General features: G+C 42.2%; 1 protein-coding gene across 1 annotated transcript; it reads right to left on the reverse strand.

Moving 5' to 3' along the window:
- Positions 1–372: 372 nt before the first annotated feature.
- On the reverse strand, positions 373–22,663 carry LOC140313487 (uncharacterized). Its single transcript, XM_072391591.1, has 55 exons — positions 22,268–22,663; positions 21,011–21,063; positions 18,613–18,663; positions 18,353–18,460; positions 17,282–17,569; positions 17,093–17,149; positions 16,939–16,974; positions 16,759–16,809; positions 15,311–15,457; positions 14,045–14,644; positions 13,405–13,500; positions 13,233–13,295; positions 12,975–13,130; positions 12,714–12,806; positions 12,588–12,632; positions 12,152–12,295; positions 9,689–10,417; positions 9,552–9,602; positions 9,440–9,457; positions 9,315–9,341; positions 9,147–9,209; positions 8,955–9,059; positions 8,778–8,840; positions 7,415–7,450; positions 7,247–7,300; positions 7,112–7,147; positions 6,992–7,027; positions 6,837–6,899; positions 6,364–6,390; positions 6,188–6,214; positions 6,044–6,079; positions 5,911–5,946; positions 5,749–5,829; positions 5,598–5,633; positions 5,409–5,501; positions 4,701–4,772; positions 4,489–4,539; positions 4,330–4,389; positions 4,167–4,226; positions 4,059–4,085; positions 3,898–3,957; positions 3,716–3,790; positions 3,576–3,614; positions 3,340–3,456; positions 3,137–3,256; positions 2,928–3,038; positions 2,703–2,837; positions 2,499–2,615; positions 2,207–2,386; positions 1,682–1,822; positions 1,261–1,578; positions 871–1,035; positions 668–748; positions 509–583; positions 373–428 (listed from the first exon to the last, which is right to left on the reverse strand). Exons 2-55 carry the CDS (start codon positions 21,051–21,053, stop codon positions 373–375), a joined length of 5,655 nt encoding a protein of 1,884 aa, XP_072247692.1. The 5' UTR covers positions 21,054–21,063; positions 22,268–22,663.
- Between the last annotated feature and the right edge of the window lie 3,669 nt (positions 22,664–26,332).

The raw sequence follows: 26,332 nt of genomic DNA on the forward strand, positions 1-26,332 counted from the left end.
AGCTCTGACTACTTATTGCTTGAATATTCTCTTGATCAAAGCTGCCCCCCCCCCCCAGAAAGATGAAAGCAAGCCTCTAACTCGGCAAAGTAAACATTTTACACCCCCCCCACGTGTCAAAAGATCAAGTCTGTGTCACAAAAACACTGACCAGCAGCTCCACTTCTTCTTTTGTAAAGAGACTAATGTGTTTTTTTTTTTTTTATTATTTTCTTTTGCTGATTTTTGTCTACAAAAGGCAATAAAGAGCATTTCTGACCACTTGCGTTGGTACAGTTACACACGATTTGAAAGAGAGAAAAGGAAAAAAAAAAAAAAAAAAGTGAAGCTGAAATGAAATCCACGGACACGATCCAGTGGTACGTTAGCCCCTCAGCCACCGTTGGCCTGATGGCGATGTTGCTGACCATGACGTGCCACTTTCTCTGCTGCGGATGAAAAGAATGATCCAGTTATATTTATTTTATTTTTTCTTTTTTTTTTTCTGACTTAATTTAACTGAGCTTACCTGCTTCCCTCTCCAGCCGAGTCTGGACAATTAATGAGCCCGGTGCTCCAGGTAAACCTGTCCGTCCTGGCTCACCTGTAATCACACAAATCTCTTAGCTCGTGATCCATTAAAACATACTGAAAAATGCAGTGTGGTGTCCGCTCATTTGAAACATACCCTTTTCTCCTCTGGGTCCTGGGTAACCTCTCTCTCCCTTTGGTCCCGGGCCTCCTGGAGGGCCGGGAATGGTGCCGTAAGCTGTGTGAGAGCAAAACCAGTCAGCCGAGGTCGAGCAACATTTTCCAGCCACAGAAGTGCGAAGGAATATGTTTCAATTGTTGATGCAGTGTGTGGGGAAAACTATAATGATGTGTCCTTACTCCTAAAGAACTCCATGAGGTCAGCTGTGACATTGCCGTAGGACCCGATGACGCGGCTGTAACCGGGTGGCCCGGGAGGCCCAGGTGGACCAGGAGGGCCTTGAACCGCTCGCACGTTCATCCTCAAAGGACTGTCAACCAGATACTCCTGCAGCAGGCCCTGATCTGCAGGATGGTTCGCAGAAAACACGCATGTGGTCGTATCAAAGAAATTCACAAATCATAGACATGCCGACTTTCATCGGTTTTGGACAGAGGAGGAAGTTCTCTGATCTTTAACATGATTCCTTTCATAGCTTCATCAAAACACATGCTAGTTTCCTGCACAGCAAAGTCACAGAGTCAATACAAGACTCTAATCTCTACATTCGGCAGCTGTGATCTACTCACTCTTGATGTAGTCTGTAACTTTCATGGCAACGTTGGAGTAGTCGATTGTTTCAGCGAGCTTGCTGAGATTAATATCTATCTGCTGAGAGCTGTAGCGGGAGCTCTGGCCCTGCTGAGAGGAGCCCTGGCCCTGCTGAGAGGAGCTCTGGCCCTGCTGAGAGGAGCCCTGGCCCTGCTGAGAGGAGCCCTGGCCCTGCTGAGAGTAGCTCAGGCTCTGCGTGTAGCCCTGGACGTAACCTGGCTCTCCGCGTTCTCCCTTCTCACCCCTTGGACCCGGAGGTCCTTGAGGGCCCACAATGGTCCGTCGAATACTGTCACCTGAGGGATACAATTAGCTCGTAATGTTTCCATTGCATTTGAACTTTTAACATTTATCACAGATACTGATCCTATGTCTGTGTGTGGGCAGTTAGGGTCTTACTGGTCAGATACTCTTTAATTTCTGCACGAATACTCTCCCGAGGGAAGTTTCCGCTGTAGGAGACTGATCCAGTGTAAGTGCCCGGTGGACCCTGTGGTCCCTGTGGACCTGGAGGACCAGGAAGACCTCTGAACCTAGAACCTGAAAGAGTGCAGACCAACATGAGCAGACTTTGTGGAACCCAAGTTGCGCTAATGCAAGTAAGTAGCAGTAATTATGAAGAAGACAAAGATGGCCCCTGAAAAATCATGCTTTTTGCCAACTGGAACAAGAGGCGAACAGCACAAATGTTAAGGATCACAAGAAGCTCTTTACTTCCTGTCAATGACTTCAAGCAAACACAAGCGAAAGGCAGTTTAATTGCTGCTGGACTATGTCTGCGAGGAATTTACATCTGGTTCGCTTTATATATTTCTACATTATAAGGGAAAACATTTCTTGTTTCACTGAGATTTGTCCCACTGTGGGTGGAATTACTGGGATCTGTGGTCTATGAATGATAAGCTTCTCCTGCGTTAGACTCACTCTGCAGGTATTGCTGTATATCCTCAAAGCTGTAGCCACGACCTCCCGCCCCAAGCACGGTGGCAGTGGAAACTCCCGGTGGCCCCTGAGGGCCAGGAGGGCCAGGTAGGCCTGGGACACCTGGAGAACCAGGGGGGCCATGATGTACAGCAGAGCTGATCCATGTGCGGAAGTCTGGGTCTACGCAGATGAAGAGATCAGGGAGGTCATGAGTTAGTAGGCTTTGACAAAGTGGTTCACAGCAGGAGAAACAAGGTTTGTGTCTATTGATGAGAAAACTGAATGAGCTCACTTCTGATCAACGCAGAATAGTCTATCGAGGTCACAACACCAGAGCCTCCTGTACCAGGAAGCCCCGGTGGCCCAGAGGGACCTTGTGGCCCAGGTGGACCTCTGGCAAGCCCTCTCTCTGAAATTCACAGTAAATCGATTGATTGGCGCCACTTTCAGGAACCACTTCCGCGGTTAGTGTCTTTTCATCGTGACCTGTATTTACCATTCAGGAAATTGATGACAACCGTGGCGACCTCCTCTATTCTATAACTGCCTGAAAATCCTCCTGATGTCCCTGGTGGTCCCCGGGGTCCTTGTGGCCCTGGCGGTCCCGACAAATACCTCCTCACATCGTCTCCTAGACAGATCACAGCAGAGGCACACATTTTAGGCCGGTTCACAATGAAAGACACTTTCATACTTTAAACACAGAGAGCTAAAAACTCACTCTGAAGCATGGCGATGAGAGCATTGACTGTCAAGGATCCAGAGGCGGGTCCGGGAGGACCAGGTGGTCCCGGAAGGCCCTGAACGCCAAAGCTTAGGCCTGAATCTGAACCTGAAATTACACACAAACACAATTAAAGGTGGCTACAGTCTACTTAATGCCCCATAGGTGTGTACTAATCCCGCTCATTTAATCGTGTAAATCCTTACGTCGCAGATATGCAATGATACGAGCAGAGATGTCCTCTATAGAGCCTGAGAAGCTTCCAGGGAGGCCTGGAGGCCCAGGTGGACCTGGAGGGCCTTGAAAGGCACTCTGTCTGAATCTACCTGCACAGCACAAATAAAAACATGTTAAGAACCTGCCCCCCCCCCCCCGAAAATCCATAACCCTCCTTCAGAAAGACTCTTACTCAGATAGTCTGACATGTACTGCTGCATTTCCCTGGAAGAAGAGAAGGAGCCTGGAGCTCCAGGAGGACCAGGAGGACCTGCGGGACCAGGAGGGCCTGAGGTGACGGAGACTGCGCCTGTGAAAAAATGTGACAGTTAGGACCCTGAGGAGGACAGTCGACCTGTTTACAGCCACTGCACACTTACACACTTGACTTTGTGAGTGTTTGAGGTTGATTGTTATGGCTTTCTTTACCTCTTGAAATGCCTGGAATCCCAGGAGTTCCAGTGTCCCCTTAAACATGAAATACAACAGTGAAGTATGACCATCACATGAGACATGCAGGCAGTTACAGTTAACAGGAATCCTAGTTTTCAGTGCATTTGCAGGTTCACCTTTGGCCCCCGGCAGTCCTGGAGGCCCTGGTGGACCTGGTGGTCCGGCGATCCCACTTCCTCCATAACTCTGCACTGTAAGAATGAACAAATGAACGCGTAAACTTGAAGGTATCTCACGTGTGTCTCTGTAAGGTAACTGCAATGTGATGGTTTGCGTTTGGTTCAAATGAAGGTCTGACCTCTCTCAGAGCTTCCTGGTCTTCCTGGAGTTCCTGGTGTGCCTGGTGGGCCCTGTAGGCCTGAGATATATAAAGAAGTTATTTATTCAGGCAATGAAGGAGATTCTCAACCATCTGTCCAACCTCAATACTTTCAATAGACACAAATGAAAGAAACGTACCTTGGTATCCACGTGGTCCAGGAGAACCTAAAATAAGGATTGAGATGTCATGATCATGATAAAACCAAACGAGGAATGCAGAGTGAGAGTTTTACACCATTCCATCACCTGTTGATCCTTTAGCCCCAGGCAGTCCGGGGGGTCCTGGTGGTCCCGAATAAAATGTTCCTGTAAGTGGAGCGGTGCTCATCGTAATCGTGTTAACATATTCTACAAATCAGCTACTCATAACATGTCGAACCCAAACAAAAAAAAAAAGCTTAGATCATACCACCGCTCGCTGCAAAGCCAGAGTCTCCTTTGTCTCCTTTAGGCCCTGGTCTTCCATAGCCTGAAGAGCAAAAAGACAATCGATGACTTTGATAGAATAACAACAAAAACACTGTGTGATCCAGTCGCCTCTGAATAAATGCTTGAAATAGATACTAGCCTGGCTGGCCTGGAGGTCCGGGCGGTCCTGGAGGTCCTTGTCTTGAATCACCTATGATGAAAGCATTTTCACAACAGTCAGAATCACCTTTTTTTTTTCTTTTTTTTAGATCATCAGACTCTGTAGAGGGCAATTCACAGATGTTGTCAAATGATCCTGAATTAATGTGTTGACGGATCACACTACAACAGAGTAGGATGTGTCATATTCACCTGGACGACCGGGAGGCCCCGGAGGGCCGGGTGGGCCGGGCCGTGCTGAGGCTCCATGTTCACTAAACTGACCTAAAACAGAAACAAATACGTTTACCATTTAGCAATGAACTCTTTGTGTTGAAACAGCCAAACGATGGGCCACTTTTCTTGTGTGCGTAAGTGACTCTATGGGCTGTTAAGCTAACAGAGACGCAGTTTAGCTTTTGCTCTTGAAGTGCGTTTCGGGCATCTGTAACCCATAGTGTTGGTTTCCAGACAGAACAAAATGTCAGGTGGATCCAAACCATAATCATGCCACAAGTGTTAAATCCAAGATGATGAGGACACGCAGACAAAGAGAAGGCGTAGCTTAAAGTTAACTAACTACTGTGCTTGAGCCAGTTAGACAGCAAAACATGCTCAAATGGCCGACCACACCTAAAACTGTAACTATAACCACAGCGATGTAGTTGGAGCCGTCTGTCTTTCAGCAACATGGGGGAGAGGATTTGATAACGAATGAATTTTGATTGGCTGCAAAAAAAACAACAAAAAACAAAAAAAAAACTTCAAAGTGGTCTCATTCATACTGTTGATGCCATCATCCACTTGAATTGGGTTTTCTATTATTTCAGTTATTGCTCTTTGAGTAGACGACCCTTGAAGCTCCAGCATTGGCTACCGAGAGGTCACACCAGATCATCAAAAATCATCGGAAGCACTCACTCTCTGCTGTGGACGAGCTTATCCTCTCGCTGGTTCTGACAGTTATTCCAGGTTCTCCCTGGTCTCCCTTATATCCTCTGTCACCTTTAGGACCTGAGACAAATAAAGCACAATGTCTGTCGGCCTCTGTGGGTTATGGAGTCAATCTAAAAGCCACAATTTGGGAGGAATAAAAGCACAGGGACCCACCAGTTGAGCCAGGCAGGCCAGCAGGGCCGATTGGACCTGAGGAGGTATGTCAATAAAATAACAGTTTGAGGTTGGCGTAAATATTCAGAGTTCATTTGTATGATGTGCTCAATGCCTTCCACTTGACAAGAAAATTTATCAGGAGTCAGACCTGATGATCCTGGAGGTCCTGCGGGGCCGGGAGGACCAGCAGGCCCAGGTGGTCCTGGGATGCCAACTGAAGTGGAGCCAGCTGGAAATGAAAAGAAATCTTTAACTGTCATCTCAGTAAAGGTTAGTTAAAACGCAAATTTTAAGCATCGTATTCCCTTACCTGCGTTGATGATTCTTCCTGCTTGACCGGGCTCACCTTAAAGCCACAAATGCACGACAGAGATTGAGATTAATTATCGGCAACAAAATAGAAAATGTTGCCTTCTAAAAACAAGGCCCATAAGTCACTGTACCTTTAGCTCCAGGTTGACCTGGATTCCCTGCAATCCCTGACAACAAGGAGAAGACGCATTGTCAGTGTGGAGAGCGTTGAACACGGAGAACTAAAATAAAAGTATGACAACAGCATTTTGAATGCATCAATAGCAGAATCCTACCTGGTGGTCCTTGAAGCCCAGGAATTCCTACACAGGGAGAGACATCACGAATATGTTTATGAATTCAATGGATTGAATGACAGAAAAGGTTGGTTTCTAGTATGACTGTCACATATTTTTGAATGCTGTAATAATAGTATTTTTTTAAAGCATCTGCTTAACATTGAATTGTTTACCTCTTGATCCTTTCGCACCTTCTTGTCCTGAAAAAGCAGAAAGTTCATTGTAGTGAAAATAAATCCACAAGATACCGACAGCCAATAGAGGCTTTACACTCAGACTCAGCTCTGCAGCACCATGATGGAGGATGTCATTTTATACAGTCAGGCTTTATATTATCACTTAATATGAACTAATCCAGAAAAAGTATTAAGAAAGCCAAAATGACAAAAAATAAACAACACTATGTCTTAAGCATAGTTACAACTATGCTTAAGACATTATAAAAATGGTTATACACAGTTTTCAGTGATAATCTTTTTTTCAAAAGTTGGGTGAAACATTTAGTTTCAATCCCGCTCATCGCTGTAATCACACTCAGATCATATTAAGGACATTTGGAACAGTTTCTAGGCAACAGTATAGAGTCTGGCACAAAGAGACTGAGAATCAATTCATTTGACCATCTACAACAGATTATGAGACTCACCCATGGATCCTCTGGAGCCTTTCTCTCCAGCTGACCCTGGCAGACCTTGAAGACCAGGGTCACCTAAGAAAAGGAAGATCTGATTAAGAAACCGAGACAGACTGCACGGTTTTACAGCAAGCCAGTTTGACCAATACAAAAGCAGCTTAATTCACCTTGTAGACCCCTGGCACCCTTTTCACCAGGTTCTCCTACAATAAACAGTTAATAAAGGTGGTTAAAAACATTCACTGATCCCACGAGTCCCGTGAAAACCTGATTGCATTGCAGCAAACCTTTGAGTCCTTGGAATCCAGCAAGCCCCTTGTCGCCTGCAGAGTGAGGGGAGTGACTGTCATCAATTCAATCTGAGAAATTAACAGAAATTTTCTTTGTATTAAGCAAGTTAACAAAGTCTGTGTAAAACCCACCTTTAGCCCCGGGTAGTCCTGCCTCGCCCTGGAAACCCCGAGGACCTGGTTGACCTAGCAAAACAAAGATTGAAGGCAAAGAACCGCTTATAGAAGTTTCAGCTGGTGCCGCAAACTTTGAAATAGATCTAGAAATAGAATGCTTCTACGTGAAATAGAGGAACGAACCTGGCGGTCCGAGAAGCCCAGGAAGTCCTTGTGCACCTACAAGCAACAACAACAACAACAGAGAAATGATCAGTCACAGCAACATCTGGGCTGTTCTGGAAGAATCTACAATGAGCAGATTAAGTGGTGACAGGTGAGAGTGTCAGGAAAATAGTTTTTTTCCTCCTTACAGAGAGGTGAACTCTTTAAGAGCAAAAAGGCTTGTTTTTACAAAGTTAGACTGTTCTCTGTGGATAAAGGCCAAGGAATGGAAAGTCCTTTTGGATGTTCGGGATCTTCAAGGCAGAAATGAATGAAAAACCATCAAGCCACCAGATTCAGTGCAGCTAGATGAGCTCGAGAGCACCTTGGAAAACAATTTTGACTTTACGCAGTCTGTCACCCAAATTCTCTGAGTACAAGCTGATCTCAGATGGACAAAAGGACAGAGGACATGTGTTCTGTGGTCAGATGAGTCCATGCTTCTGCACAGCTGTGTAGACACGGGCCTGCCTGCAGTTCATGGTTTGTGTCCAATGCTGAAAATGTTTGGTGCAACACGAAGAGGTAAAATCAGACGACAACACCTGTGGACTGCTGAGCAGCTGACATGTTGTATTCAGTAAGAACGGACAGAGTCCTCAGCAATTAGTATCCTCAGTTTCCAAAATAATTAAAAAGTGGAACTAGGAAGTAGAGTAACACTTAACAAAACCTTCAACATGCCTCGGCCCCAACTGGTGCTGCCATCAAATTTAAAATTTATTCATATTTTCAAAATATAAGATTGCTTGACAAATTGCAGCTTTACGCTTTCAAGAAATTTTAGAACATTCCTCAACCTTTCTGGAAATAAGGTTTGTAGATGGAAAAAAAAAGGTTTACACAAAAGCAAATTCTACGTTGTAATTGGAATAGACAGTGATGTCTCATTATCCTGAAAGGTTAATGAAATAAGGGGAAGTAGAAGAAGCGTCTTTTTTTTTCACTCAGGCTGTATTCACAAACCGACTCTATGCTGCCACCTGGTGCTTTTTTGGGCGATGCACCACGCAGTCAAAGAATTCCAGTTTTTAACCCTCTCAGATCTGACGCTTCATTCAAAAACAGCCTCTAAAACCTCAGGTTTTCGGTGGAAGCTTAACGCTTACAATTTCTCCACCTTTGAATTAACACTAAATCAATCTGAAAGGTCAAACCTTCAGCATGTACTGTACATCACTGAGTTGGACCTCACATTTCTAGTTTTCCAAAAATGAACCAAGTGTGTCTTGAAGATGTCGATGCCACATGTGCAACATTCCTGGCTTGAAAAGTAAAACGATGTATATGTGGTTCCAGGTCACAATGGGTTAAATATGTGACGTGTCGTCACTGATCTCACCTTTCGGTCCAGCAGGGCCGGTAGGTCCCACAGATCCAGGAACCCCAGATTCTCCCATGGCACCTACACAAGCCAAGCAAAAGAAAGATCTTGCTGTGACATATTGTTTCTGAGTCGACATAAAAATGTTACTCGCATTGCTCAAAGCTCTGCCACATTTGCAAGGCTGAGATGTACCTTTGTCGCCTTTCAATCCAAAACCTGATGGTCCCGGCTCACCTCTGGGCCCAACTTGGCCCTCACGGCCTCTGACACCAGGTGCCCCCTCCATTCCATGTTCACCTAATCAGACATTTTACATACAGACTTACTCAGTCTACTCAACTGAAGTGTTGCATCACGTATTATGAACTGAGGCACCCTCTGTACCTTGACTTCCTTTCTGTCCTTTAGGACCCTCAGGGCCAGGATGTCCCATCCCACCTGGTGCACCTGCAGTCAAAGGTGACAGTCAGGAAAATGATTTCAATAGGTCATGAAACTGTACGAAGTAAAACATAAAGTACAGCTGATGATTCAAGGAAAATGGTTCCTCACCTGGACTCCCAGGGAAACCAGGATCTCCTGTGAAAGGTGACACAAAACAACACCCGATTACGATCAGAGCAGAATTCCAATTTCTGAACAAGACTTCAAAATGATCAGTTGTTTTGCTTCCTAACCTTTAAATCCAGGGTCCCCTGAAAAGGATACAAAATTGAACAAATGAAACACATTTCATCTTCATAAACGTAGAAATGATATGTGTTTAAATTCTAGTAAAAAAAGTATTACCTCTAGGTCCAGGCAGTCCCCTCTCTCCCTTCACTGAGGATTCTAGTACAGCTGAGAGAGAAAACGATTTGTTTGTGAAGATGAACATACTGTGTGTGTGTGTGCGTGTGTGTGTGTGTGTGTGTGTGTGTGTATACCTCTGAATTCCCGTGAATGCATTTCAGATTTTAACACCTGCCGAATGCTCATCTGAAGAACAGTATCATCTACGTATCTTCCACTCTCTGCGGTCCAGAAGGTGGTGCCGCCACCGAAGCCAGTTCCACCGACACCGTTGTTGAAACCGGTACCAGTGCTGCCAGTGCCACCACCGAAGTGTGTACCACTGGCACCGCCGCTGAAACCGGTACCAGTGCTGCCAGTGCCACCACCGAAGCGTGTACCACTGGCACCGCCACTGAAACCGGTACCAGTGCTGCCAGTGCCGCCACTGAAGCCTGTACCACCAGCACCACCGCTGGAACTGGTACCAGTGCTGCCAGCATTGCCGGCGCTGCCACCGAAGCCTATGCCTCCGGCACCACCGCTGGAACTGGTACCAGTGCTGCCAGCCGTTCCACCGCTGCTACTAAAGCTGGTGCCGGATCCCGTAGCACCACCTGCACCACCTGCACCTCCAGCACCATCAACGCTGCCCTTGCCATCAGTGGTGCTGCCAGCACCAGCAGCGATGCCGATTTGTGTTCCAGAGCTTGAGCCTCCTCCACCTCCCATGATGAGTGTGGTCTCTTTGCTGGTACCTCCGCCACCCACATAGGTGTTGATGTCATTAGAAGATCCTGGCCACTGACCGGTGTGAGCAGAGGCAATCGCGGCCGCAGACTCTAGGGTCGCGACCCTGTTCTTCAGCCTCCTCACATCTTCAGCTGGAAAAAAAAAAAAGGGTTTTAATCTGTATCTGGACAAACCAACACAACATTCTTCATCTCCTGCATATTGTTTTAGCATAAAATTATTTTTGTTGATGTAAAGCACTGTATTGTTGCGTTTATTCCTATCGTTAATACCGTATTATGTTCCCAAACAAGACTTTTTATAGATTTCCTTAGATAGATCTACAAAGATTAATACGTTTGTGTAGCTTAATCATTCTACAATTAATAGAATTTACTGCAGTATATAAATCCATGAAAAATATGGTACAGTAGTTATTTAAAACAAAATGAATATACAAGTGTATGTGATCACCAACATTATTTAATTCCTACAAGAATGGGTATGTATCAATGGTTAATAAATATGAACACTAATGATTTAAAGGGAAACTGAATTGTGAAAGAAAACAATCATGATTTTTGTCCCAGACTGAGCAGAACTCCTTCCTCAAGTAAGTTGAGAAGCTTTTTAAACGTGAAAATGTCCACAAAATACTACAGCTAACTGAACCACAGAGAAACTACAAACTGGTCAGCGATGGCAAGAAAATATGTCAGCCACACCACGATTGCAGCACATATGTGAGCCACATGTGACCACGGTTCATCGGGATCCACAGATTCCCTTTGTCCACCTGCAGAACAGATTTCACCTGCATCCACCGCAAATAAACTGCAGTCGTTGGAAAGCACAACAGGCCTGAAAATGGAAGAACTGTGAAGACTTGAGACTTTCTGATCTTTTAAGTGCTCTCCGTTTTATTTTTATAAATGCATGGAGTAGCAAATATTATCACTGTTTTCAGTTAACCACCAGTTGAAATAAAAATTGTTTTGTTACGACATGCGTTTCTTACTTTAAAATCCTCCCAAATAATTGGAATCGTGAATTGTTTTTACATCTAAATCAAGCAGAAAGACTCAGTCCATCCACTGATCCATCAGATTCTCACCAAACAACGAAAGTTACATAACTTGTCCCTTCTGATCCCTTCTGATCCCTTCTGCCTTGAGTGGAATACTTTGATATTTCTAAACATGTAGAAATGTAATAGCTCTGATGCATCAAATAGAACTACGAGCATGATCTTCATGGGGATATTTGGAGGTTTTCTCATGATGAAAAATGCCTGAAAACTTTAAGACCCACAAGCTCACAAACTGTTGACATTTATTTGATCATTTTCCTGTTCACTGTCACTAAAAAAGTCCAATAAAAAAACATAAAATATACAAACGTCAACCTACAGAAGACTGAGCATTAAATGCTGTCTGACTAAACTGATTGATCCTGGAGGTAAATGTACCGTGAAGAATCTGGAGTGTGAGTCTTGCCATATGTGTTTGTATCAGTTCTCATCTGCTGATCGATTTTGATACTTACACGCAAATGAAAATATACTTAAAATCAAAAATTTTATAAATCTATTTTCAAATTCTTGTTATCATGTTTTATGGTTAGAAATCCACTTCAACAACTCTCTTGCAGCGGGCAAAAGCTGATGTCATCAGGCAACAATTTCCAAAGCTGCTGCGAAGACAATGAATTCCAGACTTCATGAGACTCAGAGAGTCCACGAGATCAGATTTCAAGAGAGAGGAGTACATTTACTGTTTCACAACACTGTGAAACAACGCCCACTGCCAGCCTCTTCACTGCAAAGGTGCCGTGTTTTGGGAGATAATTGTTTTCACCATTATTGGAAATCTTCAAGTCAATCTTACCCAGTGCGATCAGGCCAAACAGGAGTCCCAGCAGAAGCAGGGAGAGGAGGAGTAGACCGAGCAGCCACTTCCACCAGGAGCAACAGGCATCAGAACAGCAGCAGAATCCTCCACCTCCGAAGACACCACTGTCCCTGCGAATCTCTGAAAACAGAGAAGGGAATTAAACTCTTACACTAAAACACTGAAAATTTCACCACCAAAACAAAGTTGTTGTTTTTTTTTTACATCAACTGATCTTCATATATCCTTTTCTCAAATTCTGACATATCAAAAAGTACAGAAACACTCCCACTGGAGCTTTGCAGAGCTGGCATTTATGACATTATGTCTTGTTTTGAAATTGTGAAATTAACTTTCACAAAGAAAATGGTTGCAGGTTAATATCTGTTTGATTGTTGATCATCTAATATGGGAACAAATCAGTTAAAAATACCTGCATAAGTGGATTTGTCTTTCATAACAACTCCAGATGATCCATCTGAGGGAAACACAAATCAGTGTCACTGATTTATAGTCATAATAAGTGGGATTTACAAAGGTGTTTTTGGTGGTCACTCACAGTAGGAGTTGCCAGTCCCTGACTTTATCTGGACCGTGTCAACGTAGCTGGAAATTAACTTCTCCTTCTTTAATGAGTCTCCCGACAGCGAACCTGTTAAATTAGATATGTTGTCACCATTACACATTTTTTTCTCTTGTGTTTAAGACCTGAAATTGAAAAAAAGAAGAACCCACAATGACATCCCCGGGGCACAGTGCCTGGTTACACAACAGAAACTTTGGTGTTTCTCCAGAAGGGGGCAGTGAGTTTGTCACTCACCTCCTCCGACATGAACGCCGCTGGTGGTGAACTGTTTCCCGCTGTCTTTAGCCAAAACGAGCGTTTCTGTGTCCCTCTTGGCTGGAGCATTCTCCTTTTCGGAGACCATGAACTTGTAATCTCTCTTATAGGCATCATCGCTTTGTGATCTAGTAGCTGACAGAAAAGACATCCAGGAAACACATGATAATTTATGTCATACATTTGCTTAACAACTTTTCAGCAGATTTGAGGAAAACAAAACTGTTCCAGACTTACCTGTAGAGACTCCAGAGCTGATGACACCAGTGCCATTTGACACATTCTTCTGAACACCATATCCTGTAAATACAAACACATTTTAAATAAACAGATAACTAAAGTAAATCTCTGGGAGAAAAATGCTGTTTCAATTTAATTCTGCTTGAGAAATATTTGAAACTGCCCTGACCTGCAGTCATACCTCCAAGGTTGGCATTTATGTTGGCGCCACTGGTAGTTAGCACGCCAGCAGAGGTGGGTGCCAGATTATTCTGAAAACCGTAAACTGTAAACAGAGAAAAATGTCTGACACAATGTTTGAACAAGAGCAAAAGTTTCTCAGCTATCCAACATTATTTCATTAACATTAATTATTACATCAACATTTAACAATATTTGAATAACTGAACCTGGAACTTTGTTTTTGTTTCCAAAGAGGTATCAGATAAAACATGTGGATTTTGTTCATTTAAACTGTTGGGTGTGTTTCATATAACTTGACACTAAAGATGTCAATCAAATGGAAAATATCTGTCAAAATTAATTATGCCCTTAACAAATATTTTCATTAGTTCACAGTAACTCAATAGTTTGACTACTCAGATTCAACAACATAGACCTCAGGATGTGTTTTATCACTCTAATGTGTTAGAAGTTGTGAAGCCTGTGTTCAGCCTAAAGATGTATCACTTGGCTTATAACATGCTGCGGAGGTTCGCTCATTTGCATGTTTATTTCTGTCAATCAGTGTGTTTGTGTATTCGCTGGACATACTTCAGCATTAACAAAGACAAAGTCTTCAGGTCATATTCAGAGACGTTTGGTCTCACCTGACAGGGATGAGGGCGAAGTGAGAGTAATCGGCGAGGAGCCTCCCGGCATGTTGTTGGTGCCGACCTGGCTGACCTGGTAGGTGTAGCTGCCGGTGTTGCCAGCGACGACCGTCGTGGAGGAGGAGGGCAGTGTGGTGGTGGACCAGGAGAAAGAGGGAAATGCGGAGTCCAGAGTATCATACTGGCCTGATCTCACGGTGGCGTCATACTGGCCTGATCTCACGGTGGCGTCATACTGGCCTGATCTCATGGTGGCGTCATACTGGCCTGATCTCACGGTGGTGTCATACTGGCCTGATCTCACAGTGGTGTCATACTGGCCTGACTTCAGGCCAGCATCGTATTGCCCTGATTTCAGACTTATATCATAGTGTCCTGATTTCAGACCAGTGTCATACTGACCTGATTTCAGACCAACATCATACTGGCTCGATTTGATACCAGTATCATATTGGCCTGAGTTTAGCATGACATCATATTGACCAGTTTGGACACCAGTATCACGCACCCCAGATATCCGATTTGTGTCATACAGGCCGGATATATCAATGGTGTTGAACCCAGTTGATCGCGCACCAGAGCCATATAGAATTGATGCTGCCAGGAATAAAAGACACAAAGATAAATATCAAGGAAATGTCTCTTGCTACATTTTTCACCAATAAAAGTTTACAGCAATAAAAGTGATAAAAGTTATATTTAAACATTCCAAAATCTATTTTTTTCTGAATGTACAATGCAGTGTACAACATTCGCTATCCTTTAAGAAGAGAACTTACACGGCTACATTTGTAACAACAAATTAGATGGTTGCAGCTTCTTTCAATAGTTTTTTCTTACTTTTTAACTTTTTTAGCTTATGTTAAGCAAACAGATATGTGGTGTCTTTTCACTTATTGTATTAAAAATGCCTTGAAATGTCTTAAATTTGCAACTTTTTAAAAAATGAAACACCAAGCATTTATATAACTACGGTAATCAAAATGTTTTTAGTCCTATGCTTAAAAAAAATCAATTCAAGCTTTTAACCAGATTCCACTTATATTGTGAGTGACATACTGGCAATAATAATTTTTTTCTTAAATTCCTTAAATGCCTTAAATGCCATCCTGTTCACGTTTTCTGGATTTCAGAGCCATGCTTAGCAATGTCAGTGCAGGACATGAGGATCATCTGAGACCACATTTCATAATTTGGGATGGAGACAAAGTGTCTATGAATGTACAGCATGCACATATGTGTGACTCTAGTAACCGAATATACCTGACTGAGTGGCCACTGAGATGGTCTTGGTCTCCACGCCGGTCTTTTTAGGGACCGGCAGGGTGATGGAGGCACTTGAGGAGCGAGTGGGGCTGACACTGCTGGAGCGTCCCTTCAGCAGCTTCTTCACGTCATCCAGCTCTGCCCCTGCCAAAGTCACACAAACAATCCTCACTAAAAACTCACGGATCTGAATCAGAACAGAAATCTGAAAAAAACAAACAAAATAAAGCATTGACAGCAGTATGTAAGGCACCGATCTCATGTTTGTTACACAGCAAACATGAGATCGGTGCCTTGAACTGCAAAGCTTTTTAGGAAAATTCAGTACCTAAGATCATTAAATTCTTGGTGTGTTCTTCTAACGGTTAGAAAATTAAAATAATCTGAGCTAGTTGTCTGTTATTATCCATATTCATAATGGCATCAGTATAATAATATAATTCAGTATCTAAAGACACTAAACTGGGATTCAGATAACCTGATATAAAGTAATACAGAGATAAAAGCTAAAATGACAGTGATGAAAAATCTGAAAAGCAGGAGTTTGTCTTTTTTAGTGTTCTGGGTATCTTTTGGTCATGTCTTTAAAATGACTCCTTTTTCTCTCTCTCTGCTAAATACAGAAATTAAGTGATACCAACTCATAAATGGTAGCTTGTTGAATATAAGTAGAAACAAAAGAACAAGGTGAAGCTTTCCTGTGGGGCCTTCCTACACACTGGATTTAGTTGAATAGTTAGCTGTAGACAAGAAAACAAAACTATAAGTGTTATAAATGATGAAAATACTGAGAAGATGAGCTTTAATAGGAACACTCACTAACATTTCTCTGATTCTTTTTTATGTTGCGTGTTGTTTGCTGCTCTCATGCTTACACCCTTCAGGGAAAACCATTCTTTCCACCAACACAAACAATATAACATCCAATTTTAGGAGAGGGTACAGAATAACTTGCATAATGTGAATTAAATAACAGTAGTTACTGACTTTAATCAACAGGGGGAGCAATGAGAATCTCTACAACTTTGACTCTCCCCTATTTTGCTTCAAAAGCTGGAGTGACTCATGTGTGCCGTTGCTGGCACAGCAAATGTGCTCTTTAACTTCTTCCACACATGGTCTCTGTGTAGTTAGGTGCATGGTCATCAGTGTTTGAACCGAACTCTTTCTGTCTTTGCTGATGTATATCTTCTGTTTTGGAAAAGTAGAGCACATGTGTTCCTAATTGAAATTTCAAGGAATGTGAGAGGTGGAATGTGACTTTGTCATATGCTAGGTTTTAAGCCAAAGCGTTTGACAGCAACATAATTCAAAAGACACATATCCTGCAGGAAAAATCTTCCATAATCCATGTGGCTCTTTGAATGAAAGCTCAAAAAACTTTGCTGCTTTGTGAGTTATTGCATAACGACAGCAAAAAGGATCAGTGTCTCCGGTGGTCTTACATCTTCCTGCACTGGGGGAGGCACTTTGTAATCTGGCTCTGATCTCACTCTCTGGAAACAAATCACAACACACACACAATAGACAAAGGAATCCTGGTTAAATAAAAAAGTAAGCCAGGACAATTCAGAGTCAGATGGTGCAGAAATAATGAAGGGAGGAGGGGAAGAATTATTCAATACCTCTGCTTTCGCTCCTCCCTCTTGAGGTGCTGGAGCCTGAAGGGAAGAAAAAAAAGAAAGGAAACATCAGTAGAGTAACTCTATAGATTAAAGTTTGAGAGTTAGTCTGCAGTGAGAAAGTATGTCATTCTATAAAGCCATCATGCCCACTCACAGTAGTTTCCATAATCTTTGCGTGTAAATTCTGGTGAGGAATTAGCACTGGAACTGCCTATAAGAAAACACAATAGCTGAGCAAACATATAAACAGCACCCTTAAGCTGTGCCAGTTTCCTTCACGTTTTCAAGCTTCTCTTTTAGGTACTTCTAATGCCAACTGCTATTTTTATTGCCAGGATCTCACCGTCATAACCTCCTGAGCGGCTGGATATGGTCTTTCTTTCCCGGAAAGCTGGCGACAGGCCTCCTGATGAGCCAGCAGTCTGCACTCTTCTGGTATTGCCCGATGAGCTGGACCGGACCTTTGACACAGAGCTCACGAGGTAACTGCTTCCACCTCTCCCTCCTCCTCCACTTCCATACCCCTCTCCATCTATGTAGCTTCCCCCTCCTTCGCCTCCTCCTGAGGAGTCTCCTCCCAGGTAGATTCCTGAGGAGGAGCTGTAGCTACCGGTGTTTACACCGACAGAGGCTGGAGGGACAATGTAAAAATCAATATATGTATATTTCGGTTAAATACAACTAGAATGCTTCAGCGTCACATGAAAGTTGGTAACTAAGTTATTTTATTCAGGTACAAACCTTTCCAACCTTTCCACAAAATTTCAGAGTTAAATACTACAGATTTTACTGGATAGCTGGAAGTGCATCAAACTGATGCACGGGTTCTCAAAATGTGTGTACCATCAATATTCATATTAATACCTACACTAAAGTAGTATAAAATACTCACATCTGACAAGATGAAAACATTCAAATATTGATATTTTTACATGAAAACTGACTTAAAGTATTTCAAATGCCTTAGTTACACATCTCAAATGAATGCAGACTTCTCCTGTAAGATGTTGTGGAGCAAAGGTATGTAGTGACATGAACAGATTGCTGCGTAAGGAAAGTATAAGTTTCCTTATTTTGTGCCCACATTTAGTCTCTGGCACTCATAAAATAGAATAAAATAGATCCATCTCAACTTGTAGCCACAGTAAATTGATACTTATGCATAGGAAAATCAAGAGTACAAAATGCCATCCACAGTATCTAACTTTACTTGTAATGGAGTATTTCTACATTTTGATACTTCCGTAAAATGCTTCCTTCGCAGATGCCTGCAAGTGTTTGAAAACTTCTCTGACGGACAAACCCAGAACTCTTTCTTTCTGCTGGGGGTTAAATATACAACATCCTCAAACTTTGTCCGAAGATAAACCCACAATTTCCCAATTTTGGCCCACGAGTGGAAAGTTGCCCTCACATGAAGAGAAGTAAGTTCCACTGCTGTTCTGGGTCAAGACATTCTTCTCCAAGCCCAGCCCTCCACCATTGCTGGACATATTCCTGTGACTTGATCCACTGGTTCCCTCTAGCAACGAGAAGACACACAGCAAAACAAGGAGAAGCCGTTACTCATCGGGTACTTCCTTTGAAAACTGGTCGGCTATAATTACAGCATTATGGTTTTAGTTTATACTGACAACAATTAGGATACGCTTGACTGGGAGGAAAGAGACTCACTTGGTGGGAGAGAAGTCACTCTGGTTGTGGAGCTTACGGTTTCTGTCACGACTGATAAAAGACAGACAATTATCACCCTGTGCTTCATGTTTATTTTCATTTATGCATCATCCTCCCTTCTATGGACATGCATCATGCTAATACCCCAGGGATGACTTTTACTTGTCCAGATGTGAGTTAATGTTACACAGTTTTCACCCCCTCAGTGCTGCAGCAGAAAGGTCAGAGCCGCTTACTGATAAAGATGTTTCATGCAGTAACTATGACGAGATCTGATTCAACACCATGTTATGGATCCTTTATAGGACACTATGACATGTTGGTATTTAATCTCCTCTACATAACTATTTAACCTCTTTCATGTCAGCTTCTCAATTATTTTTTACAAATTCATGACCTCATATCTATGTGAACAGAACACTTGTAACACAGCAATGAGTCAGTTTTGCAAGAGACTTTTTAAACAGTGAGAGGACTGTCTCAATAATGACTTAATAACATTACTATTTGCATACCTAAAGCCTGACGGTGTAAATTAGAAATGAGCTCATATCTTCTATTTATCAACTTCACTTGTGATTTCCATATTAACCCTAAAACTCTCAACTTTTCTATTATCAATACCTGAGGTTGCTGGCAATAAATTAATAACAACTACTAATACAACCATTAGTTCCAGCTTAGAACCCTTATTAGAACTCAACAATAAAGTAAGGTTAGAAGTACTGAATGCTGGGTTAAATGTGTCACTTTAGTGAGATCAAATCAAAATCAAATGGATCAAATCAGGTTAAAATCCTGTTAAAATTAAAAATAGCGCACAAAAAAACAAACATGTACAAAAATGATCAATCAAAACATCTGGAGTCTTTTCTGGGGAATGTGACTCTTTTTATTCTTACTGATGAAATAGGCCTCCTTCCATAATTAGCTGCCTCGGTTATCGTCATCATGAGGTATAAAGGTGGCGTGACAAGTGAACCACCATGATTCAGATTCAGAAAAGTTCAAGAGGATCTTCGTGCGAAAACTGCACTTAATTCTTTTTACTTATTCTTACGCAAGTTGAGGCTTTCTCTCCAAGCTGACATCTATCCCTTCAGATGGGTGGCGTCCTTGCCACATCTGAGAATGTGTGAATCCACTTCACGTAAAAGGCGTCATCAGAGATAGAACGATAAGCTCTGTGCAGATGTCCCTGTACTCAGCATTTTGCCATGACAGCGGGGAGATGATTTGTAGCACAGATGCACGAAATCTCACCTCCTGTAGATGCAGATGTGCCGCGCAAGTACTGAATGCGTCTTCCAAGAAGACTAAAAGGGGGCGCTATAACACACACACCCACATGTTTCTGATGAGCACAGTCTCATAACAAATATGGACTGAAAGATAATTCATTATCAGAAAAAGTTGGTGTAAAAGATGGATGCAGATAACTGATTCAAACACCCTTCTTGTCGCAGGACACATTTGGTTCTCCTGCTGTGGGCTGTTAAAATGTTACTGGCTTCAGTTATAGACAATGTACATTCCATTTCAATTTCATGCTGCCTCTTTGCTCCTGTCCACCTTCCTTTTAGGGATTTCTGTCTGTTTCACAATCAAGGCCAGACCTGATTGTGCTTCTGCTGTCAACTCTGGAAAAGCCTCCAAGGAACGCTCACTGCAATCAGTGAATAAGAAGAATCTCACAACTTTAAAACCATTTTTTTTTATGATCTTTAATTATCATGTCTGTCTCTTCTGGAGTATATTGTAACTACTGGTTTGAAAAGTGCCATATAAATTAGGTTTACTGGCTTCCGTTTAGAGGTGACAGATAAAAGAAGCAGAGAGACTGATTATATGTTTCTCACAGATAGCATCAAATGTATAATCAGGGTTGGATTGACCTCTTTGTCCATCCCTGCTACAGAAGTCTTGAGGGCTGGAAGAGCTGCACATTAACATAGCTACTGGAGAAAAACCCAGAGGCTGACTTGCGCACTGAGAGGTGGAAACTGATACCATTGAATGCATGCGTGTTAGTAAGGAAGCCCTAAAAAAGGCAAAAGCCATCACCAAGACGAAGGACTCCACTCATTATATAAAAACTATTTTCCATTTTACATAATAAAAAATGTTTCCATCTTCCATCGAGGTTGAGATGTTGTTTTTACTGAACATGTGTTTCTGCTGAGATTTTTCATGTCTATGTTGATGCGTTGCATTCCTAAACAAAATGATATTCACCGGTCATGTTTCAGTGGCGGCTATCTCTCAAGTAAAAGCTAACCTGTCCGCACGTGCACAGCTACAAACTTCAAACAGTGGGGGTTTTTGTGCAAGCAAACGCTTTGTAGCAGCTTTGTCTATCTGCAGATGAAAACTTGACAGTTAACTCAAGAAGTCTCACCCTTTTCTCCTGAGAACTCCATGTGCCTTGTTAACTCGTCCATCCCATCTTATCTGGTGAGATGATAATAAAAAAAAAAGAAGAAAAAAAGAAAAATCACCATGGTCATGCATGTTCTGTGCCAGTTATTTGTTCCTTAAGGGTGAAAAATGACATTTTAGTAACGGGGAACAAGCAAAGAGCTGTGTCTGAATGATTTGGTTAAAGACCAAGCTGCATGTTTACTACGCTGAATTGAGATTTTGTCCCACGCAACACAGAAAAATGTCAGAACATCAGTCACATGATCATATTCTAAAAGTCACAATCTAATGCTTTAGTGGATCTTTCCTCTAGTGACCTTTTTGGAGTTTTACTGCTACAGGCCCCTAAAACAGCTCCACCCTAACAAGTAGCTCTTGTGACACATTTTCCTCTCATGTGAAACGTGGATACCACAATAAAGTAATGAAGGATCATCTATATATTTCAGCAGGCTGTATGTTTACTTTTGCTTCTTTGGAGACCAAAATAACAAAGGAACAAAAGGAGGCACAGCTCTGAAAAGACCATCCTCCTACCACACCCTGTCCAACAAGTCCATTTTTATCAGCTTGTGCTTTATTTACAGCCCACTTTATCTGACATTTAAAAATAACTAAGCAGAGACATGTTGTTCTTGTTACACGTGATGCTCAAAACATAATTTCTTACCTGTAAATTTAAAAAAAAAGAACTAAAAATTGACCTCTTTTAAGCTTTGTGGAAACTAAAGGTTGAAATAAACACATGCCAACAAAAAAATTAACTCCTTCTTATCATCTAATGAACGCTTCCTCAAAGTTAGCCTTCCTTCTGCAGCATGTAACTGATCTGAACAGCAATTATCAAGGGTTGATTACAAATAAAGCCTGAAGAGTCCCGCAGTATATTTAGATGGATGTAAATAGCCCGGCAAAAGTAGCTGTAAAACTATCCTGAGATCCTTGTAGCAGAAAAATGATCCCAAAAAACCCCCTGCTGGATTTTACACACACAGGTCGAGAAGTAGTTACAGAAAATGACTGCAGACAGCTTTAAGCGATTGCAGCTTAAGAAACCAACATGAAAGCCCATCACCAAACCCCCTGGGTGCAGTTGTTAACCCAGAGATGCAGCAGCCAGGTGCGAGGAAACGTCCGCAACATCCAGCTTGAGCAACTTTCAAGCAAAACAAGCACACAAAAAAGGTCTCCAGGTGGTTCCAGAGCACTGGAGCTATACTATTAAAGTCCATACCTTCTGCCAATTAGAGCAAGTATGGATGAAAGTCCTCTCAGGATATGGAGCGACTGATCCACAACAGGAACAATGCGTAAATGTGAAGCTGACGCGCAGAACGTGCAGGGATGTTCTCAAACTCCTCGGTCCCTTTGTGCCTTTTCACTAAACTGTCCCAGGCGAGTCAAAACAGAGATTTAGGATCCGATCTCAGCCGCGCCCATCAGAGCCGCATTTTGGCAGGCAGGTGTGGCAGACAGAACGAAAAGTTTGATATAAAAGAAATCAGCGCCTGAGGGAACCAATTAAGTTGTCATTCTCGGCCCTGCAGACACAGATAGTCGAAAAGGAAACGAACTCCTCCTCTTGCTGCTACTGCTGCTCTCCGCTATAGTTACCACTTTTTGAAACGGGCAAAGTTTGGGGAGGAGGTGGAAAAGGAGTGATCTTGGAGGTGGGATCTCTTCTTAAACTTTATCCCTTTTGGACGGGACTGCAACCATTTCAGGTTCTGCTGCTCTATTGTGTGCTATAAATCCACGCTGATGCGGCTGGAACGCATCTGGTGCACATATTGGAAGGAGAAACACAACTTTTGATCTAAAAGCTATGGTTTGGGTCAGTATATCATTATATAACCAGTCAGTATTCCACAACATGAAGTCAAAAGAAGCAGTCACATCTCAGTATGCACGACAAAGTGACTTTAACTGACTGTAGGCTTGTTTGTGCAGATGTTGCAGGATCGGCGTCAGTGTTTTCTGTTTACTCCTCTGATCAGAAGTTCTTATTATTTTCATGTGACTCTTATATTCTTCAAAAGCTTCAGCATGAGCTGTTGTGCACCACATACACACTCCGAAATGAGAAGACATAAGAGCTGTATTTAACTCCGTGTTCATAATAAAAGCTCCCAATCCGTTAATTTACATATATGCAATTTTGGGCCAAATTAGATGCTTTATTCTTCCACTGGCAGCCGCAAGCGTCCGCAGGTTCCTTCACCCACCACACCCAGCGCAGACATCCACCCACCCAGCATGACTCACAGCCAGTATGACTCTAATCTGTTCAAATGATGGAAAGCAAATGGCCCCAAGGACAGAGAAACGGAGGAGGAGCCGCCCCGCTCACATCCATGTGCGAGCTTGAATAATGCCAGGACTTAACGGAAAGCAACAGATTCCAGGATGGTGAAAAAAAAAAGAAAAATCAAAACAGGAGCTGACCGGCTTGTGCAGCCTTTTGAAACACACTCATTCTTGTTCTGCAGACAAGAGCTTCTCCAGATAAAGTCTCATTATTTCTGAAGAACGAGAGGTCAGCAGTTTCCACAGTGTTTACGCTCAGTTCAGCATATTTAACTCTCGTTCATTACTCATAATAATGGGACTTGTACACGTGATTCATTATGAATCTCAACAGCAGAGTGTTACAAGCAAACCATCTGTTCTGTAAAACTGACACCACACTCATTCTGGTTTAATGACAGCTGATGGAGTAGATCCTGTTCTTAATTGTGGGTCCTGAAGGATTCTGCACTTTTAGCTGAAAGATGAAATATCTGCAGACATATCTTCTCTCTGGCTTGTTTCTAGTTAGCAAGAAAGCAAGAAAGACCCTTTCTAACAGGCTGGAATGGCTTTGAACAGGGATGTTGGACATTTCCATACAAATCTCATTTCCAGAAAAGTTAAAGGCAGAACTTTAAGGCTGTAATTTAGTCATTTGTTTGAACCTTTATCTAAAAGACACAAGTCCAAACAAATGATTTTCGGTGTCTTCACAGACCAACTTATTAAGATTATATACATATATTATACTACATATATTACATATCAACTATCCAGAAACACTGTAGACACAAGCTTGTCTCAGATGGACACACAGGTCAGACACAGCTGTTTTTGGGAAAACGGGTTTTGACTTCTGTATGCTAACAATAAGAAAGAACAGGTATCAAACTTTAGTTTTCTTCACATTTTCTAAATTAAATGGAATTGGTCAGTGAACACACTGAAAATTGTTTCCTTTTTATTTGTATCTGTTAAATAAAGGTTTGAACAAATTTACAAATTGCATATTCAAGTTTTCCTTTCTTTCTTTTATGAAGTTTCACATTTCAGGAAGTGGGGGTTGTATTTTTCAAAGACATAAAGCTTAGCTTAATCTTTCCAAGGATGTCATACTTTGTTGTAAGATACGCTGGCAAACATCTCTGCTAATATAAATACATTCCAGGAGGGCACCACTGTGGATCCTTGGCTGTGAGAAAGTGCGGGCAAGCCCTTGAGGGAGCATAACATTTCTTTTTATACCCAATTCTCAGTTGATTTTGTTCACAAAACAAGATAACTGATTTTATTTGTTGGTCATTATCAAGCAGAAAATAACCAAGAAAGAAAAAAAAGGATGTCTCCAACTTTGTTGTGATGGACCTTTGTTCCTCATGTTGTAGAACTTATGATTGACTCATTTAGAAAAAAAAACAGTATATAATTAAAAAAATCTGTTCCAGACTTACTAACAAGGAACACTGAGGCCACACTGGCACAAAGAGCTTCATCACAAAAAAACCACAACCGTTTGGCATTGTTTCGTTTGTTTGTTCTTCCTAAATTAAAAGAAATTATATTTGAGAAAGGACTGCAAGTTTTGATTGATGTTGTCAGCATAACTACTTACCTCCCTTACCATAACAGAAGACTCATGGGGGTGGGGGGGTTAAGAGATGTTCAGTGACCACGATTATCCAGCTGGCACAACAATCGTCAGGCAAGATGTCAAACTGTTATTTTGAAACCACTTTATTTTTAAGCCGCAATTTACAAGCTCTTATCCAAAGCCAACATTTTGCCATCTCACAGGAGAGAAGGACAAGTATAAGTCATACAGCTGAGCCCCACACAAAAAGAAGCTATAAGTTGCTACATTAGCAACACCTGTGCTTTTCCATCAGAGGCATGTCAACATGCCTGCTGTGGGAGGAAAAAGAACCACCCAAAAAACACAACAGACTCCATGTGGCCTTAAAAGCCCCGGGCCCACGGCATGCCTGTTGTCTTTACCCACGTGTTTGCATTTGTCAGGAATGCGTCCTCTTAAAAACATTATCATCTAAAGCAGGTGCTGCAGGCTATTATTAGTAATGTTATGGCTGTGTCTTGTAGACAGGTCTTATGATAAACTGCAGTTTATAGACCTTTATGTTGCTTATGTAAACTTGGAAGATAAAAAAAAAGAAGGTGTTAATAGATGAGTTGCAGGGCCACCACACCACAGCATGATGGTAGCAGGTATCTTATGGAAATCAAAATAACCTATTAGAGCAAAACGCAAACCACCTTTTCAGCCAAACAAAGACAAGAGGTTCCTTCGTTACTTGTTTCCTTCATTGTCTCTAATCCTCCAGTATGTTTCAAAACTATCCAAACTATCCAGATTTAATGAGGCTGAGCCAAGGGAGTATCTTAAAGAGAACAAGTAATCTGCACAAACATGGGATAAGAAGGTACACTCACGAATGCCAAACTGCTTTTTTTTTTAAGTTCTGGCACCCTTGCTGTCTCACATAGCCTCTAGATTCTATAAACCCCTATCAGTTCCTTCATAGATATTTCTGAGGAGAGAGCAAAGTGTTTAATGTGAAATTTTCATGGTTGGAAAAAAAAGAGAAAAGAAAAGAAAAGAAAAAAATGCACACCAAATGGCCTCCTGACTCACACATAGTAATTATATTCAACTCTGAGCTTCACAAGATTCAGCCACATAAAATGTAAAAAAAAACCCAGTTCCCTGGGGTGTGTAGCACCACACTGCCAAGTGCTGATGTTCAGGTCCAGGCAGGCAAGTCCAGAACCCCATTTCACATTTTTACACCTTTCTTTTCGTGGTTACAGAGACACACCAGTCAGTGACAAAATAGGGAGATATCACGCACAAGTGTGAAAAGAATCTTAAACTGTGGGTGTTATAAATAAGTCTCTTTAAGGAGATGAATCAGCTGATGAGAAGAGATGAATCACAGTATGACTCAACCCTAGTAACAAGGCCAACATGTAACACTAGACGTGTCCACACGCC

This window comes from Leuresthes tenuis, unplaced genomic scaffold, assembly GCF_036924035.1.
Source record: "Leuresthes tenuis unplaced genomic scaffold, fLeuTen1.0.hap1 SCAF_8, whole genome shotgun sequence".
Lineage (NCBI taxonomy): Eukaryota > Metazoa > Chordata > Actinopteri > Atheriniformes > Atherinopsidae > Leuresthes > Leuresthes tenuis.

Coding starts and splice junctions, on each gene's coding strand:
- LOC140313487 (XM_072391591.1), bottom strand. CDS start 21,053: ATGGACGAGTTAACAAGGCACATGGAGTTCTCAGGAGAAAAGG. Junction 2,838..2,927: donor TCTCATCGCCATGCTTCAGA/GTGAGTTTTTAG, acceptor TGATCTGTCTAG/GAGACGATGTGAGGAGGTAT. Junction 749..870: donor CCTCATGGAGTTCTTTAGGA/GTAAGGACACAT, acceptor GCTCTCACACAG/CTTACGGCACCATTCCCGGC.